Source organism: Scyliorhinus canicula, chromosome 15, assembly GCF_902713615.1.
Source record: "Scyliorhinus canicula chromosome 15, sScyCan1.1, whole genome shotgun sequence".
In the NCBI taxonomy this organism is placed as follows: domain Eukaryota; kingdom Metazoa; phylum Chordata; class Chondrichthyes; order Carcharhiniformes; family Scyliorhinidae; genus Scyliorhinus; species Scyliorhinus canicula.
The window spans coordinates 86,915,526-86,931,066 of NC_052160.1; the positions used below are offsets into that span (position 1 = coordinate 86,915,526).

The 15,541-nt window shown below is 41.9% G+C and overlaps 1 protein-coding gene across 5 annotated transcripts in view; it reads right to left on the reverse strand.

The window, feature by feature from the left end:
- sycp1 (synaptonemal complex protein 1) overlaps nucleotides 1-15,541 on the reverse strand; it is a 741,816-nt gene that overhangs the window by 233,285 nt on the left and 492,990 nt on the right. For all 5 annotated transcript variants that reach the window (XM_038820847.1, XM_038820848.1, XM_038820846.1 and 2 more), the window contains one exon: nucleotides 7,848-7,910. In XM_038820847.1, the coding sequence (XP_038676775.1) occupies nucleotides 7,848-7,910 (63 nt within the window). The remainder of the gene's footprint in view (nucleotides 1-7,847; nucleotides 7,911-15,541) is intronic.

A 15,541-nucleotide genomic window follows, 5' to 3' on the forward strand; every position in this document is an offset into this window, starting at 1 on the left:
ATGGTCAACGGTACTCTGCCTCTGTTTCTTGGTGGAGCTGTGGAGCGCTCTCAAAGCTGCTTTTAAATTTGCGCATTTGCTAGTTAGCTGGGCAACCTGTTGTTCTGTTTTCTCTCTTACCAGGACTGCGCGCTGTGTATCTTGGTAGACTTTATTGTACTGGATCTGGAAGCTACTAAGGTGAACTAGACAAGATTGATGTGCACGTTTTACATCGGCCATTTCCTTGTCCTTAGCTGCTAACTGTTCCCAGAGTTGCTCAATTATCTTCTCACTTTCGTTACTGTTTCCCTCATTCTTTTCTTCCTTCTCAATTAACTGTCTACAGAGTGTCTTCATGACCTCATCTGTGCCTCGCAACTGTGCCAAACAGGACACTATTGCCATCGGCTTTCTGACTTTTCCTACATTTTTGTTGGCCTCGCTTAGCTTCTACCACCAAGTCTGTCTTATCTTTCCTGGACCTGACTCATCATTAGTGCAAAAATTCGACCAATTCGGGCAATTCTTTCCCCTTTAAGTATTTCCTTAACTCTTCCTCCCACATGGGTCATTGCTCTGCTCTGTTGGTCGCTGCGACCTCGGGTTCCTGTGGATTCATCAATTTTTCCACTGCTTTAGTGGCATTACTTCTCTTATCTCTTTCTCTACTTTTAATTTGAGACAGGAGAATAAGGCGGTGATTTGAACAGCATGTATGGCTTAAGCTTTTTTCCGGCACACGATCCCTCGATAGCTGAACACAATTCTAACGAGTTTACCTTACTCTTCCTGTTAGATACGCATGCGGGTAAGTACACACTTCTGAAATTTGGTTATTTGGTCAATATGCGACTTACACTTATGGTTCTTTCTCTTTCTCGCAATTGGATTCAAAGTTTGTGGGTTCTCTCGGAGTGGCAAAGTCACTTCTAATCGGGTCCCGCCAGAGTCTCCAATAATGTTGCTCTATAATAATGTTGGTGAACCACAAGCCTTCCGTTATATTGATCGAATGACCGCACAACCAGTTAGTTAGTTAAAAAGATGGTCTATTTACACACACAAGAATGCGAACACAATATCTACTACGAGTTAAACGACACCTATCAGCTACAATAACCTATACTTAACTTCAGGATGACCAGCACTGTGCAAATGGATCAGGCCTTTATCTGGATTTCACTTGGCTGGTTCGAAGTGGCTCTGTCTCTGCTGGGCTCATCAGTCAGGTAGCGATCGTTGGTCTTGAACTTGGCTGGCTGTTCCTGTTCGATTGGGTTGGCACAGGCCGGATCAAAAAGAGACAGAACACGTGGCTGTGTCCTTTTTTATCCCTCTGGGATTTTGCGCTCTTTGGCGTGGTCCTTAACCTTGGACCAAATAATTCGACAGGGCTCTGATCACTGTCTTCGATTTCGGCCAATAAAGGGGCGGGTACCTTGGTGGCTGGGCGGGTCCTTAATGGTATTGACCTTGGCAGTTGTGCTTTATGAGTAGGGGAGTGGCGTCGATCAGTCTGTGGCTGTACTGGTTGCTTGATTGGAGTTCTATTTGATGATACCCTCAATTCACGCGACACATGGTTAGAAGCGAACAGTGGTTTTAATCATCTTACAACAGAGCCTGCCTGTGACGAGATGAACTCTAGATGAACTGGCAGGCAGGCTCACAACAGCAACCTTTATACTTCCGGTTAGGGGGAGGAACCATTGGCAGAGCCAAGGGTGGAGCCCAGTACAAGCTCCTCATCTCCTCCTATGGGTAGAGCTGTGCAACTACACATGATCTAGTACAAGGTACAGGCTCAACACATGTTGTACAATACAGTGTGGATTATTAGTGTTTTAATTCACCACACTATTGTCCTGAGAAAATGGGCCATTGAAATGCAAATGAGCCGGGGTTTCAATCAAGTCTGGTTACCTGTGTTTCAGATACACATAGGGTCTGTATCTGTCTGAGTCCTGGGTTGGGCATAATTCCCATGGTCCTTTGGAGGTGGCGATCTTAGATGGCTACACAGTGTGATCAGACCTTGTATTGGCAAACCCCCATGTTCCACCTTAAGTTGAATGATTATTCATCTTTGATTGGTTAGTTGTAAATCAAACTAGTGGAGGCTCCTGGGAAAGGGATCCAATTAGAAAAACTATGAATATTTGGGATACGTAATCCCTTATGTGCATCATGTTCAGCAATTGCAAGACCATCCCCATCAGAAGTCAACACAAAGTATTGTGACATGGGCACAAATGCTGGGAATAATGATACCACCATTAGGAATAGCCACTAATGCATACGAACTACGTGAACTACAAGACATTCTTGAGCAGTAGCTAATGATACTGCAGAAGCTGTTAACCAGATAGAAACTAAGATGGTTGCTATGAGAGCGGTTGCCCTGCAGAATAGAATGGCCCTTGATTTCTTGTTCACTGAAAAAGGAGGTACTCGTGCCCTGATTGGAAGGGACTGTTGCACATATATTCCTGATAACTCAGAGAAAATTGATAATCTGGTGGATCACATTCGTAGAGAGGTAACAAGATTACATGAACATGAGGGATGGGACTTTGGCTTTGGGTAGTTAATATCATTAGGACAGAAGATTGTGTTCGGGATTATAATTGCCATTGTAATCTTGATTGTCGTATGGTTACTGTTTAAATGTTACACAGGATATTTTTATTGTCCGAACATGGGAACAGCCCTAGCTGCATTGCCTCCTTGGTAGCAGCCTCAGAACATGCAGAGAACTGTCATACGTCCGTTCCCCTTACACTATAAACCACCCTTCTCCACAGAGGACACAATAATGTACTAACAGTTAAGATCAACAAGGAGGGAATTGTAGAAGTGACTTTAATAAGAACATAAGAACTAGGAGCAGGAGTAGACCATCTGGCCCGTCGAGCCTGCTCCGCCATTCAATTAGATCATGGCTGATCTTTTGTGGACTCAGCTCCACTTTCCGGCCCGAACACCATAACCCTTAATCCCTTTATTCTTCAAAAAACTATCTATCTTTACCTTAAAAACATGTAATGAAGGAGCCTCAACTGCTTCACTGGGCAAGGAATTCCATAGATTAACAACCCTTTGGGTGAAGAAGTTCCTCCTAAACTCAGTCCTAAATCTACTTCCCCTTATTTTGAGGCTATGTCCCCTAGTTCTGCTGTCAACCGCCAGTGGAAACAACCTGCCCGCATCTATCCTATCTATTCCCTTCATAATTTTAAATGTTTCTATAAGATCTCCCCTCATCCTTCTAAATTCCAACGAGTACAGTCCCAGTCTACTCAACCTCTCCTCATAATCCAACACCTTCAGCTCTGGGATTAACCTAGTGAATCTCCTCTGCACACCCTCCAGCGCCAGTACGTCCTTTCTCAAGTAAGGAGACCAAAACTGAACACAATACTCCAGGTGTGGCCGCACTAACACCTTATACAATTGCAACATAACCTCCCTAGTCTTAAACTCCATCCCTCTAGCAATGAAGGACAAAATTCCATTTGCCTTCTTAATCACCTGTTGCACTTGTAAACCAACCTTCTGTGACTCATGCACTAGCGCACCCAAGTCTCTTTGAACAGCGGCATGCTTTAATATTTTATCATTTAAATAATAATCCTGTTTGCTGTTATTCCTACCAAAATGGATAACCTCATATTTGCCAACATTGTATTCCATCTGCCAGACCCTAGCCCATTCACTTAACCTATCCAAATCCCTCTGCAGACTTCCAGTATCCTCTGCACTTTTCGCTTTACCACTCATCTTAGTGTCATCTACAAACTTAGACACATTGCCCTTGGTCCCCAACTCCAAATCATCAATGTAAATTGTGAACAATTGTGGGCCCAACACGGATCCCTGAGGGACACCACTAGCTACTGATTGCCAACCAGAGAAACACCCATTTATCCCAACTCTTTGCTTTCAATTAATTAACCAATCCTCTATCCATGCTACTACTTTACCCTTAATGCCATGCATCTTTATCTTATGCAGCAACCTTTTGTGTGGCACCTTGTCAAAGGCTTTCTGGAAATCCAGATATACCACATCCATCGGCTCCCCGTTATCTACTGCACTGGTAATGTCCTCAAAAAATTCCACTAAATTAGTTAGGCATGACCTGCCCTTTACAAACCCATGCTGCGTCTGCCCAATGGGACAATTTCTATCCAGATGCCTCGCAATTTCGTCCTTGATGATAGATTCCAGCATCTTCCCTACTACCGAAGTTAAGCTCACTGGCCATTAATTTCCTGCTTTCTGCCTACCTCCTTTTTTAAACAGTGGCGTCATGTTTGCTAATTTCCAATCCACCGGGACCACCCCAGAGTCTAGTGAATTTCGGTAAATAATCACTAGTGCATCTGCAATTTCCCTAGCCATCTCTTTTAGCACTCTGGGATGCATTCCATCAGGGCCAGGAGACTTGTCTACCTTTAGCCCCATTAGCTTGCCCATCACTCCCTCCTTAGTGATAACAATCCTCTCAAGGTCCTAACCTGTCATAGCCTCATTTCTATCAGTCGCTGGCATGTTATTTGTGACTTCCACTGTGAAGACCGACCCAAAAAACCTGTTCAGTTCCTCAGCCATTTCCTCATTTCCCATTATTAAAACTCCCTTCTCATCCTCTAAAGGACCAATATTTACCTTAGCCACTCTTTTTTGTCTTATATATTTGTAAAAACTTTTACTGTCTGTTTTTATATTCTGAGCAAGTTTACTCTCATACTCTATCTTACTCTTCTTTATAGCTTTTTTAGTAGCTTTCTGTTGCCCCCTAAAGATTTCCCTGTCCTCTAATCCCCCAGCAATCTTTGCCACTTTATATGCTTTTTCCTTCAATTTGATACTCTCCCTTATTTCCTTAGATATCCACGGTCGATTTGCCCTCTTTCTTCCGTCCTTCCTTTTTGTTGGTATAAACCTTTGCTGAGCACTGTGAAAAATCGCTTGGAAGGTTCTCCACTGTTCCTCAACTGTTCCACCATAAAGTCTTAGCTCCCAGTCTACCTTAGCTAGTTCTTCTCTCATCCCCTTGTAATCTCCTTTGTTTAAACACAAAACACTAGTATTTGATTTTACTTTCTCACCCTCCATCTGTATTTTAAATTCCACCATATTGTGATCGCTCCTTGCGAGAGGATCCCTAACTATGAGATCATGAATCAATCCTGTCTCATTACACAGGACAAGATCTAGGACCGCTTGTTCCCTCGTAGGTTCCATTACATACTGTTCTAGGAAACTATCGCGGATACATTCTATAAACTCTTCCTCAAGGTTGCCTTGACCGACCTGGTTAAACCAATCGACATGTAGATTAAAATCCCCCATGATAACTGCTGTACCATTTCTACATGCATCAGTTATTTCTTTGTTTATTGCCTGCCCCACCATATCGTTACTATTTGGTGGCCGATAGACTACTCCTATCAGTGACTTTTTCGCCTTACTATTCCTGATTTCCACCCAAATGGATTCAACCTTATCCTCCATAGGACCGATGTCATCCCTTACTATTGCCCGGATGTCATCCTTAAATAACAGAGCAACACCACCTCCCTTACCATCCACTCTGTCCTTCCGAATAGTTTGATACCCTCGGATATTTAACTCCCAGTCGTGACCATCCTTTAACCATGTTTCAGAAATGGCCACTAAATCATAGTCATTTACGATGATTTGTGCCATCAACTCATTTACTTTATTCCGAATACTACGAGCATTCAGGTAAAGTACACTTATGTTGGTTTTTTTTAACCTCTGTTTTGAATCTTATCATCTCCAGTTTTATTCCTTTTGTCACTTTTAGATTTTTGACTATGTCTTCTCTGCCTTGCACTTTTCCCCTTACTTCCTTTTGCTTCTGTCCCTGTTTTACTACCTTCCAACTTCCTGCATCGGTTCCCATCCCCCTGCCACATTAGTTTAAACCCTCCCCAACAGCTCTAGAAATGTGCAGATTAGTTGCCCGCTTAAGGGTATTCATTTTATCTAACTGTGTGGCTATATTTAATAAGAAAGGCACTTGCTGAAGCATGCTGGGAATGCTTGACTATATTTTAACACTGCTTTTGAACGAAAATAAGTAGGTCATATAACGTAAACAAAATACTGCTTAGTATTTTGGACTCGGCCTTATTATGATAACACGTTGTTCTCCGAAACATAACTGCGTACAAGAATTGTTTTTAAACCAAGGGCAAAACATTCATATTTCCTCTTGCGTATGTTCCCAAGGTTTTATCTCGTCAAAGTTCTTTATTTCACACTATAGATATAATGGTTTTCAACTGTATAACTCAGAGTATTGTGGAATGGCTATCGCGGCCCTCTCCGCAAATATTTGTGGTAAATAAAATTTCCTTCGCCGGAGCTCGAAGAATTTGTCTTTATTATAATTTCCACAACAGTGTCTCAAACTGCCATTTGGGGCTTGCGTCGCTGTTTGTTGCCAATTCCTTGCTCAAATCCTCTTGGGTTTCGGGTCAGGGGACATCAGAAGGTGCGGGGGAAGTGGGGTGGCGAGGGTGTTGTGTGGGGTGGTGAGATGGAGATGGTGTGGTTAGCGGGAGGTGGGGTGGTGAGGGGGCAGTGTGGGGATGGTAATTTGGTGGTGTGGGGGTCATGACATGCATGCCATGGGGACAGCGTAACTCAGCGGGGCTGACTTGATTCCCGATGCCAACCTTCATCTCGGCGACTGCCCTCTCTTCAGGCCCACTGACCAGGTCCTGTGCCCGCTGCTTCGTGACTGTGAGGGACCGCAGATCCGGCGGTTTCCCTCTTTACTTCTCTCTTTGCTTTTGGTTATGCGCCGCCTTCTCCTGGTGGGGGGAGGCGGGGGGGGGGGAGACAGAAAGCGCAGTCAGACAGGTGCAGCACAGGGGGTGAGCAGCTGGTGGCCTTTGTGGCCAGGGCACTCGGCCATGGTGGGGGACAGTACATCACCATCACAAAACAAACAAGGTTTGAGACTTCACAGAAAATTCCCACTCAGGTCGGAACATCAGAGTTTCCACAGTCATTGCGTCAAGTCTTCGAAGATACAATGACTGGAAGACCTGGACCATGATTTCAGTCCCCTGTTTAACACAAAAATTAACTGCAGAATTAGTCTGGTGACTGACATCAGCATGTTTCAGCTTGTAAGCAGTTGAAGGCACATTAGTTTAATGCTGTGGTCACTGTGATGGCGGGGTTGGGTGGGTGGGAGAGGAATATGGGCTAAGAGTGATGGGATAGGACGGAAGGGAAAATGCGGAGGTGAAATTCAATATGGGGTGAGTGGAGAGTGCACAGTACTGGATTGATTGCCCATTACTGACCCTACGCAATTTTCCTGCCCATTACAAGTGATTGGTCTTCTACTGCCCAATTCATACCTCAACAAAACTGAATTCTACTTTTTATTTCAACAGACAATGCAGTGCCAGTTGTTGCAGCAAATTGCAGACCTTGTAGCAGGTGCTCCCAGGTCAGTGGACCATCAAATAAATCATCCATATTCTGCCTCTGAAATATACCTCAAACCTAACCTCAGCAGTTACCATACTAATTATTTTCGTGACCATGTCAAATTTGGTAAAACTTCATGCTGTAGGTCCTTGGCCCATAGCAACTGAAGCTTAATTCAGCTTCACAGACAACAAAGGCTAAACTTTAATCCCAGCAGGCAGGTCTGATTTCAAACCTGTAAGAAGCAAAACCTAAATATCTAATTATTCCCAGTATCACACATTCTGGCAACTTCTATAACCTTTTTACTTTCTGTATTTTACAGAAAATAACATCAATTCAGCTGCTACAGACATTTGTTATGGACTTGTATTTTTACATACCTCAGTTTTATAAACACTGCACTGCTTAGTTTCTTCCATAAACTTCTTTTTCAAGCTCTTACTCTATCAATGGAAGAGAACAACATAAATCATTGAAGAACAAAATGTAACATTTCTTATAGCTAAACAAACACTTTGAATTGATTCCCACATTCCCAGAAAATTAAAGCCTTTATAGGGAACACTTGTGAAATCATTCATTTGCAGTGTCTGATTCTTGAGCGTGAATCAAGCGTTAGGAATGTCATGATAATGTCGCTTTAAGAAATGTTTGGCTGCTCATCTTACTGTAGTGGTGTCAAACTGTGGGTGGAGCTGGGCTGTCTGTCAGCTTTTTACTTTCATTTTAGGCTGTTTGCTGCAGGGTGTGCTTTAGTTTCATTTTCAGTGTGGGAGCTGAAACCAGACAGAGCAGCTGTACTGTTGATCTCTCTGCCATGAAAAGACTATCTCTTGATCATTTGGTGAATTCAGAATAATAAATGTTTTCAGTAGTGACTTTAACTTGATATGCTTCTGTTAAAAGCTGTTTCTTTCATATGTCTTCTGGATGCTTACAGTGTAAGCATGACTTAGTGTTGTATTCTTTGGGGGTTGTATTTTAATTAATGGTTGCTAAGATGTTCACTGTATGTTTTAAAAAAGTGAACTTGAGTTTGTAGAATAAACAGTATGCTTTAAAACATACTTTTCCATTTCTGCTGTGATACACCTGTAGAATGGGCCGTGTGCTTTCCATACTACAATCTATTAAATGTTGTGGGTCAGGTGAACTCCAAGATACACTTTGGGGTTCTCTAAACAATAGCCCATAACAAATTGGGGGCTCAAGGGGGATAAAGTCTATCTATTGGATTGGCTCAGTGAACTTAAAGACAGTGAGGGGTGAGCATATTGTGGTTGCTTTTCCGGTGTGGTATTTTAGTTTAAGTGGAGAGTGTGTTGTGATCAATTGCATTTTCAGAGGCTTGGACGTTTTTGGGGGTGGAGACGGTCACACTCAGTACCTTAAGGGCAGAGACTAAAAGCAAACTGTTAGATTTGGCAAAAACATTGCAGTTAACATTACCTGACAAAATACAAAAAGATGAGCTCATTATGGCAGTGGCTAAGCATTTAAAGTTGCCTACGATACAGTTTGACACATTGGAAATGGCAAAAATTCAGTTACAAATTAAACAAATGGAACATGATAAAGAATTAAAGCAGCTTGAATACGAAAGAGAGAGAGAGGAAAAAGAAAGAGAACGAGAGAGAGAGGAAAAAGAGACAGAAGAAAGGAAAACAGAAAGAATAGCCCTAGCAGAAGAAAAGGAAAGAGAATGCGAGATAAAGATCTGGGAAAAAGATAAAGAGAGAGCATTTGAACTTCAGAAAATGGCCTCAAAACATGACAGTCAGTTAAAATTGGCAGATGTGAAGGGAAACACACAGTTGGCTGATAGTGATGAGGATAGTGATAAAGAGCGTTATCGTCGAAGGCTTGGTGGGGATCTATTTAAATATGTCCAAGCATTGCAAAGCTTTGACGAGAAGGAAGTGGAAACCTTTTTCATTTCATTTCCGAAGGTAGCAAAACAAATGAAATGGTCACAGGACATGTGGGTATTACTGATTCAAACAAAGCTGATAGGTAGGGCATGTGAAGTGTTTGCATCATTACACTATCTGAGACGTATGAGGAGGTGAAGAAATCCATCTTGGGTGCAAATGAACTAGTGCCTGAAGCTTACAGACAAAGGTTTAGAAATTTAAGGAAATAATTTGGTCAAACATACATGGCGTTTGAAAGGATCAGAGTAATTTTGATAGGTGGATAAGGCCTTTCAAAATAGACCAAATGTATGATGCTCTCAGAGAAATTATACTTTTGCAGGAGTTTAAAAAGTCAATTCCTGATGTAGTGAGAACTCATGTGGAAGAGCAGAGGGTTAAAACTGCGAGATTAGCAGCAGAAATGGCAGATGATTATGAATTAATTCATAAATCAAAGCTTGGTTTCTGACATCAGTTTCAGCCTGTGGGGGATAGAAACTGGGGACATGAGAAATACTCAGGTGGTAAAGGTAAACGTGATCTGATGGGAGACAATAAGAAGAGTGTATCTCAGATTAAAAAAAGAAATCCAGGAGGGTGGAAAAGAAATGAAAAATGTCAAATGTTTTCACTGTAATAAACTAGGCCATGTAAAGTCACAGTGTTGGTGTTGAAGAAAAGCACTAGGAAGGCTGATGTGGTAAGGCAGGATAAGACAGTGGGGTTTGTGAATATGGTAAAGGAAAGCCCAAGTGAAGCGAAAGAGGTGTGAAAGATTGTACAGCCTGATCAAGAGGTGTTTGATAAGAAGGTACCAGATCTAGAACATAGAACATAGAACAGTACAGCACAGAACAGGCCCTTCGGCCCTCAATGTTGTGCCGAGCCATGATCACCCTACTCAAACCCACGTATCCACCCTATACCCGTAACCCAACAACCCCCCCTTAACCTTACTTTTATTAGGACACTACGGGCAATTTAGCATGGCCAATCCACCTAACCTGCACATCTTTGGACTGTGGGAGGAAACCGGAGCACCCGGAGGAAACCCACGCACACAGGGGGAGGACGTGCAGACTCCACACAGACAGTGACCCAGCCGGGAATCGAACCTGGGACCCTGGAGCTGTGAAGCATTTATGCTAACCACCATGCTACCCTGCTGCCCCTGCTGTCTCTTTAAAGAATATACTTGTGTGGGTAAACTTTATTCATGTGTATCAGGAGGAGCAGGGAAAGAAGTCACAATTTTAAGAGATACGGGAGCTAGTCAATCTTTACTGGTAAGAGATGAGGAGTTATGTAGTTTGGGAAGAATGTTGCCAGAAAAGGTGGTGATATGTGGAATTCAGGGTGAGAGGAGTAGTGTTCCATTATATAAGGTAAAGTTGGAAAGTCCAGTGAAGTGTGGTGAAGTGGTCGTAGGGGTAATAGAGAAACTATCTTGCCCAGGAATACAGTTTATCTTGGGTAATGATATAGCTGGATCACAGGTGGGAGTGATGCCTACTCTGGTTGATAAGCCAGTGGAGAATCAGACATCTGAAGCGTTGAAGGACGAATATCCTGGGACATTTCCGGATTGTGTCGTAACAAGGTTGCAAAGTCAGAGGTTAAGACAAGAGGAGAAATCAAAGAGTGAAGATGAAGTTGAAGGCAATTATCAGAAACAATTTTTGATCAGATGGTTGAAAAAGAACAAGAACAGGTGGAGCATGAGGCGGATATTTTTAGTTCAGGAAAATTGAGTTTCAAAAAAAGATATAGAAATAAAACGGATACATCAGAAAGCATACACGGAAGAGGAATCTGAGTGTATACCAGAGTGTTATTACCGTAAAAGTGATGTCTTGATGAGAAAATGGAGACCTTTACATATGCAGGCGGATGAAAACTGGGCAGAAGTTCATCAAGTAGTCTTGCCAAAAGGGTATAGAAAGGAGGTGTTGCGAGTTGCATATGAGGTACCAGTGGGAATAAGAAAACTCAAGCTTAAATCCAAAAAATGTTTTATTGGCCTGGACTACATAAAGATGTAATTAAGATTGTCAATCATGTCACATACATCAAGTGATAGGGAACCCTCAAGCAGTGATAAAACCAGCAGCCTTAATACCCATTCCAGCATTTGAGGAACCTTTTACAAGGGTCCTAATTTATTGCGTAGGCCCTCTTCCTGAAACAAAATGTGTGAATCAATATCTTTTGACGATAATGGATGTGTATACTAGGTTTCCAGAGGCCATTCCACTGCGTAATATTACAGCTAAACGGATTGTGGAGGAGTTACTTAAATTCTTTACTAGATATGGACTACCCATAGAAATACAATTGGATCAAGGATCGAATTTTACCTCAAGGTTATTCAAAGAAGTTATGGATAGCTTAGGAATAAAACAATTTAAATCAACTGCATGCCATCCAGAATCGCAGGGAGCGTTAGAAAGGTGGCATCAAACATTAAAGACAATATTGAGGGCTTATTGTCAAGATTATCCAGAGGATTGGGATAAAGGAATTCCATTCGTACTGTTTGAAATTAGGGATGCACCTAATCAGTCAGCCAAATTCAGTCCTTTTGAATTAACTTTTGGTCACGAGGTAAGGGGACCACTTAAATTGATTCAGGAACAATTGGTGAGTGAGAAATTGGAAACTACATCACTGGATTCCGTGTCAAATTTTAGGGAACGATTAAATAGAGCAGATGAATTGGCTAGACAACATTTAAAAGTTGCACAAAATATGATGAAACGGGTAGCGGACAAGAAATCCAAAGTTCGTAGTTTTGCCAGTGGAGATAAACTTTTAGTGTTGTTTCCAGTGGTAGGTGAACCTTTAAAATCAAGGTTTTGTGGATCTGATCAGATTGAAAGGAAATTAAGTGAGGTGAATTATGTGGTAAAAACACCAGATAGAAGGAAAACTCACGGAGTGTGTCATGTGAATATGCTTAAAAGGTACTTTGAAAGGGAAGGAGAGAAAAAGGAGGAGGTTTTAATGATTCTAACTCAAAGTGACAAACCAAATCCAGATGACTGTGAATTTGACATACCTCAGATTAAATTGGAAAACGAAGATGTTCTTAAAAATTGGGATAAATTGTTGAGTTACCTTCCAGAGGAAAAGTGAACTGACCTGAAAGAGTTATTGATATCACCTGGGCAAGTTTGTGGAGATAAATTGGGAAGTACTAAAATGGCTGTACATGATGTCGATGTGGGAATTGCTGTTCCAATCAAATGACATCCATATAGACTTAATCCTTTAAAATTGGCACAGGTTACCAAAGAGATTGAGAGTATGCTTAAAAATGGCATATTTGAAGTGGGTTGCAGTCAATGGAGCTCACCCATAGTGATGGTACCAAAACCAGATGGTACCCAATGGTTGTGTGTGGACTATAGAAAGTTTAATGCAGTTACAAGAACGGACTCTTATCCTATCCCACGTTTGGAGGATTGCATTGAGAAAGTGGGACAATCAGCTTTTATTTCCAAACTGAATTTACCTAAAGGTGACTGGCAGATACTTTTTCTGAAAGGGCGAAGGAGATTTCAGCTTTTGTGACTCCAGATGGTATATACCAATTCAAAGTTATGCCATTTGGCATGAAAAACGCCCCAGCCACATTTCAACGGTTAACTAACAAAGTTGTTTCAGGATTACCCAATTGTGCGATATACATCAACGATCTGGTAATTTTCAGCCAGACATGGAAAGAACATTGAAAACATCTGATGGAGTTATTTGATCGACTTCAGGAGGCGGGTTTTGTGCTAAACCTAGCCAAAAGTGAATTTGGAAAAGCCCAAGCTACTTTCCTTGGCCATACAAATGGACAGGGTCGAATGGTCACACGGGATGTGAAGACAACAGTTATTGAGAGTTTCCGATACCCTCAAGACGAAGGGAAATAATGCGATTTCTTGGCATGAGTGGAGTTGTTTGAGCATTGATGAAACATTTTGCAGGTGATTGCTCCACTGACAGACTTGCTCAAGAAGCGTAACAAAGTTTAGTAGACAGTGGACTTTCAACAGGCATTTGATGGCCTGAAAGTTGTGATAACCAATGTTCTTGTGTTGGAGAATTACAAGGAACTCTCTGATGAAATTGAACTAAAGTATCTGACTTTAAAGAGAAATGTCGAGGCATAGAGAAATACACGGATCGTGCAGAGACCTTCTTGTTCAAAGAGACTATCAATCAAGAGGCATACCAGCTGGAGGAAGAAGAAGAAAAAAAAAGAAATGGACTATATTATTATATCTGTTGGCGTGTATTGTTTTTTGAAACGATAAAGTATATTTACTGTGTGAATTTCTTAAAGGATGGTGAAAAGGTGAAAAATGAAACCATCTTGAAGTTGATGGGTTTTTTTTCTTCGAGAGAGGTGTCATGTGAGAGTACCTTTAAGAAATGGGTGTTTATAAATGGGTGTGTATATAAATATCTGTCGTGAGAGTACCTTTAAGAAATGGGTGTTTACTACTGCAGTGATGTCAGAGAGTGGGTGGAGCTGGGCTGTTTGTCAGCTTTTTACTTTCGTTTTAGGCTGTTTGCTGCAGGGTGTATTTTAGTTTTATTTTCAGAGCTGGATCGCTGCAGTCACAGCCAGAAGGTGTATTAGAATCTCTCTCTGTAATCTAAAGACTGTAAATCGATCCTGGTGATTTAAAAATAATAACATTTGTGACTTTAACCTGATGTGCTTCTGGTAAAAGGTGTTTTAAGTCTTATGAATGTTAAAAGGAAAGCTTAAAGGATTACTTAGTGTTGTATTCTTTGGGGGTTGTATTTGGATTAATGGTTGCTAAGGTGTTCACTGTATGTTTTAAGAAGGTTAACAGTTCATAGAATAAACATTATTTTGCTTTAAAAGATACTTTTCCATTTTTGCTGTACGACGCCTGTAGAGTGGGCTGTGTGCTCCCTATACCACAAATTATTAAAAGTTGTGTGTCAGGTGAACTCCATGCTACACTTTGGGGTTCTCTAAACCCTGACCATAACAATATATTTATATATAATAGCACCACTGTACATTGCTACTGACCAATACATATAGGGACAATTCTGGCCTCCCACCAGCAGGGGGAACCAGACATCGACGCAGACATTTATATATCGGGGCACAGGCAGGAGGTGGGTACTTGGCAGTAGGATGGTCAAGAGGACAGGCATCTCCCTCCATGGTTTTTACAGTAACGGAGATAAAATTGTTTGTCTCAAGAATGGTGGCCGCCTAAAAATGGCCACCCTCAAAGGAATTGTGGTCAAGTCGGGACTCAGACAGTGCACAGCCCCTGTGTATTGTGCAAAGAAAACCAGACTGAACTGAAACTTGCACCTGTTAAAGGTCAATCACTGACTTCCCCAGGACAATGGGCTCAAATTCAGGAATAGCAACAGAAGCAGACTCCCCAGCTCCACCTCCCCTCATTTGGAAACGCATACACACTTGGAACAATAACACTAGGACCTGCCCAGCCATCAAGGTACCCGCCCCTAATTGGCCAGTATCGATCAGAGTGATTAAGACCCTATTGATCCATTGGATCCTGAGTTAACACCGCCCAAAAGGGCCCAAAAGAGAAGAAGGATAAGAACTAAGGATCGGTCTCTTTTGGGCCTGTGCCCATTCGAATTGCAGCATAACGACCAGCCAAGTTCAAGACCACGATTGCTACCTGAGAAGGTAAGTAAAGGCCATCTTTGTTGATAGATGTAGTGCGCAGCCACATGTATCATTGCACAGAGAGATAGGTCTTGTGTTTAATAATAAACTGTCTTTTGAACTAACATACTGGTTGTGTGGTCATTTGGTCAATACAATAAACGTACTCGCTGCTCGTGGTTTATAAACAGAAGTAGCAACAGAGTAAATATTTGTAGTAATCACATTTTTGTGTTCTGTGTGCACCTTCATGATCAAGGAAGCAACCAAACACAAAACTGCTGTTGTCCTTCTAAGTGTGGTCATGAGTTTGGAGGGTGCTGTCATAGGAACCTTGGTGAGTTCCTGCATTGCATCTTGTAGATGGTACACATGGCTGCCATTGTTTGCCAGTGGTGGAGGGTTTGAATGTTTGTGGAAGGGGGAGCAATCAAGCGGGCTGCTTTGTCCGGATGGTATTGAGCATCTTGAGTGT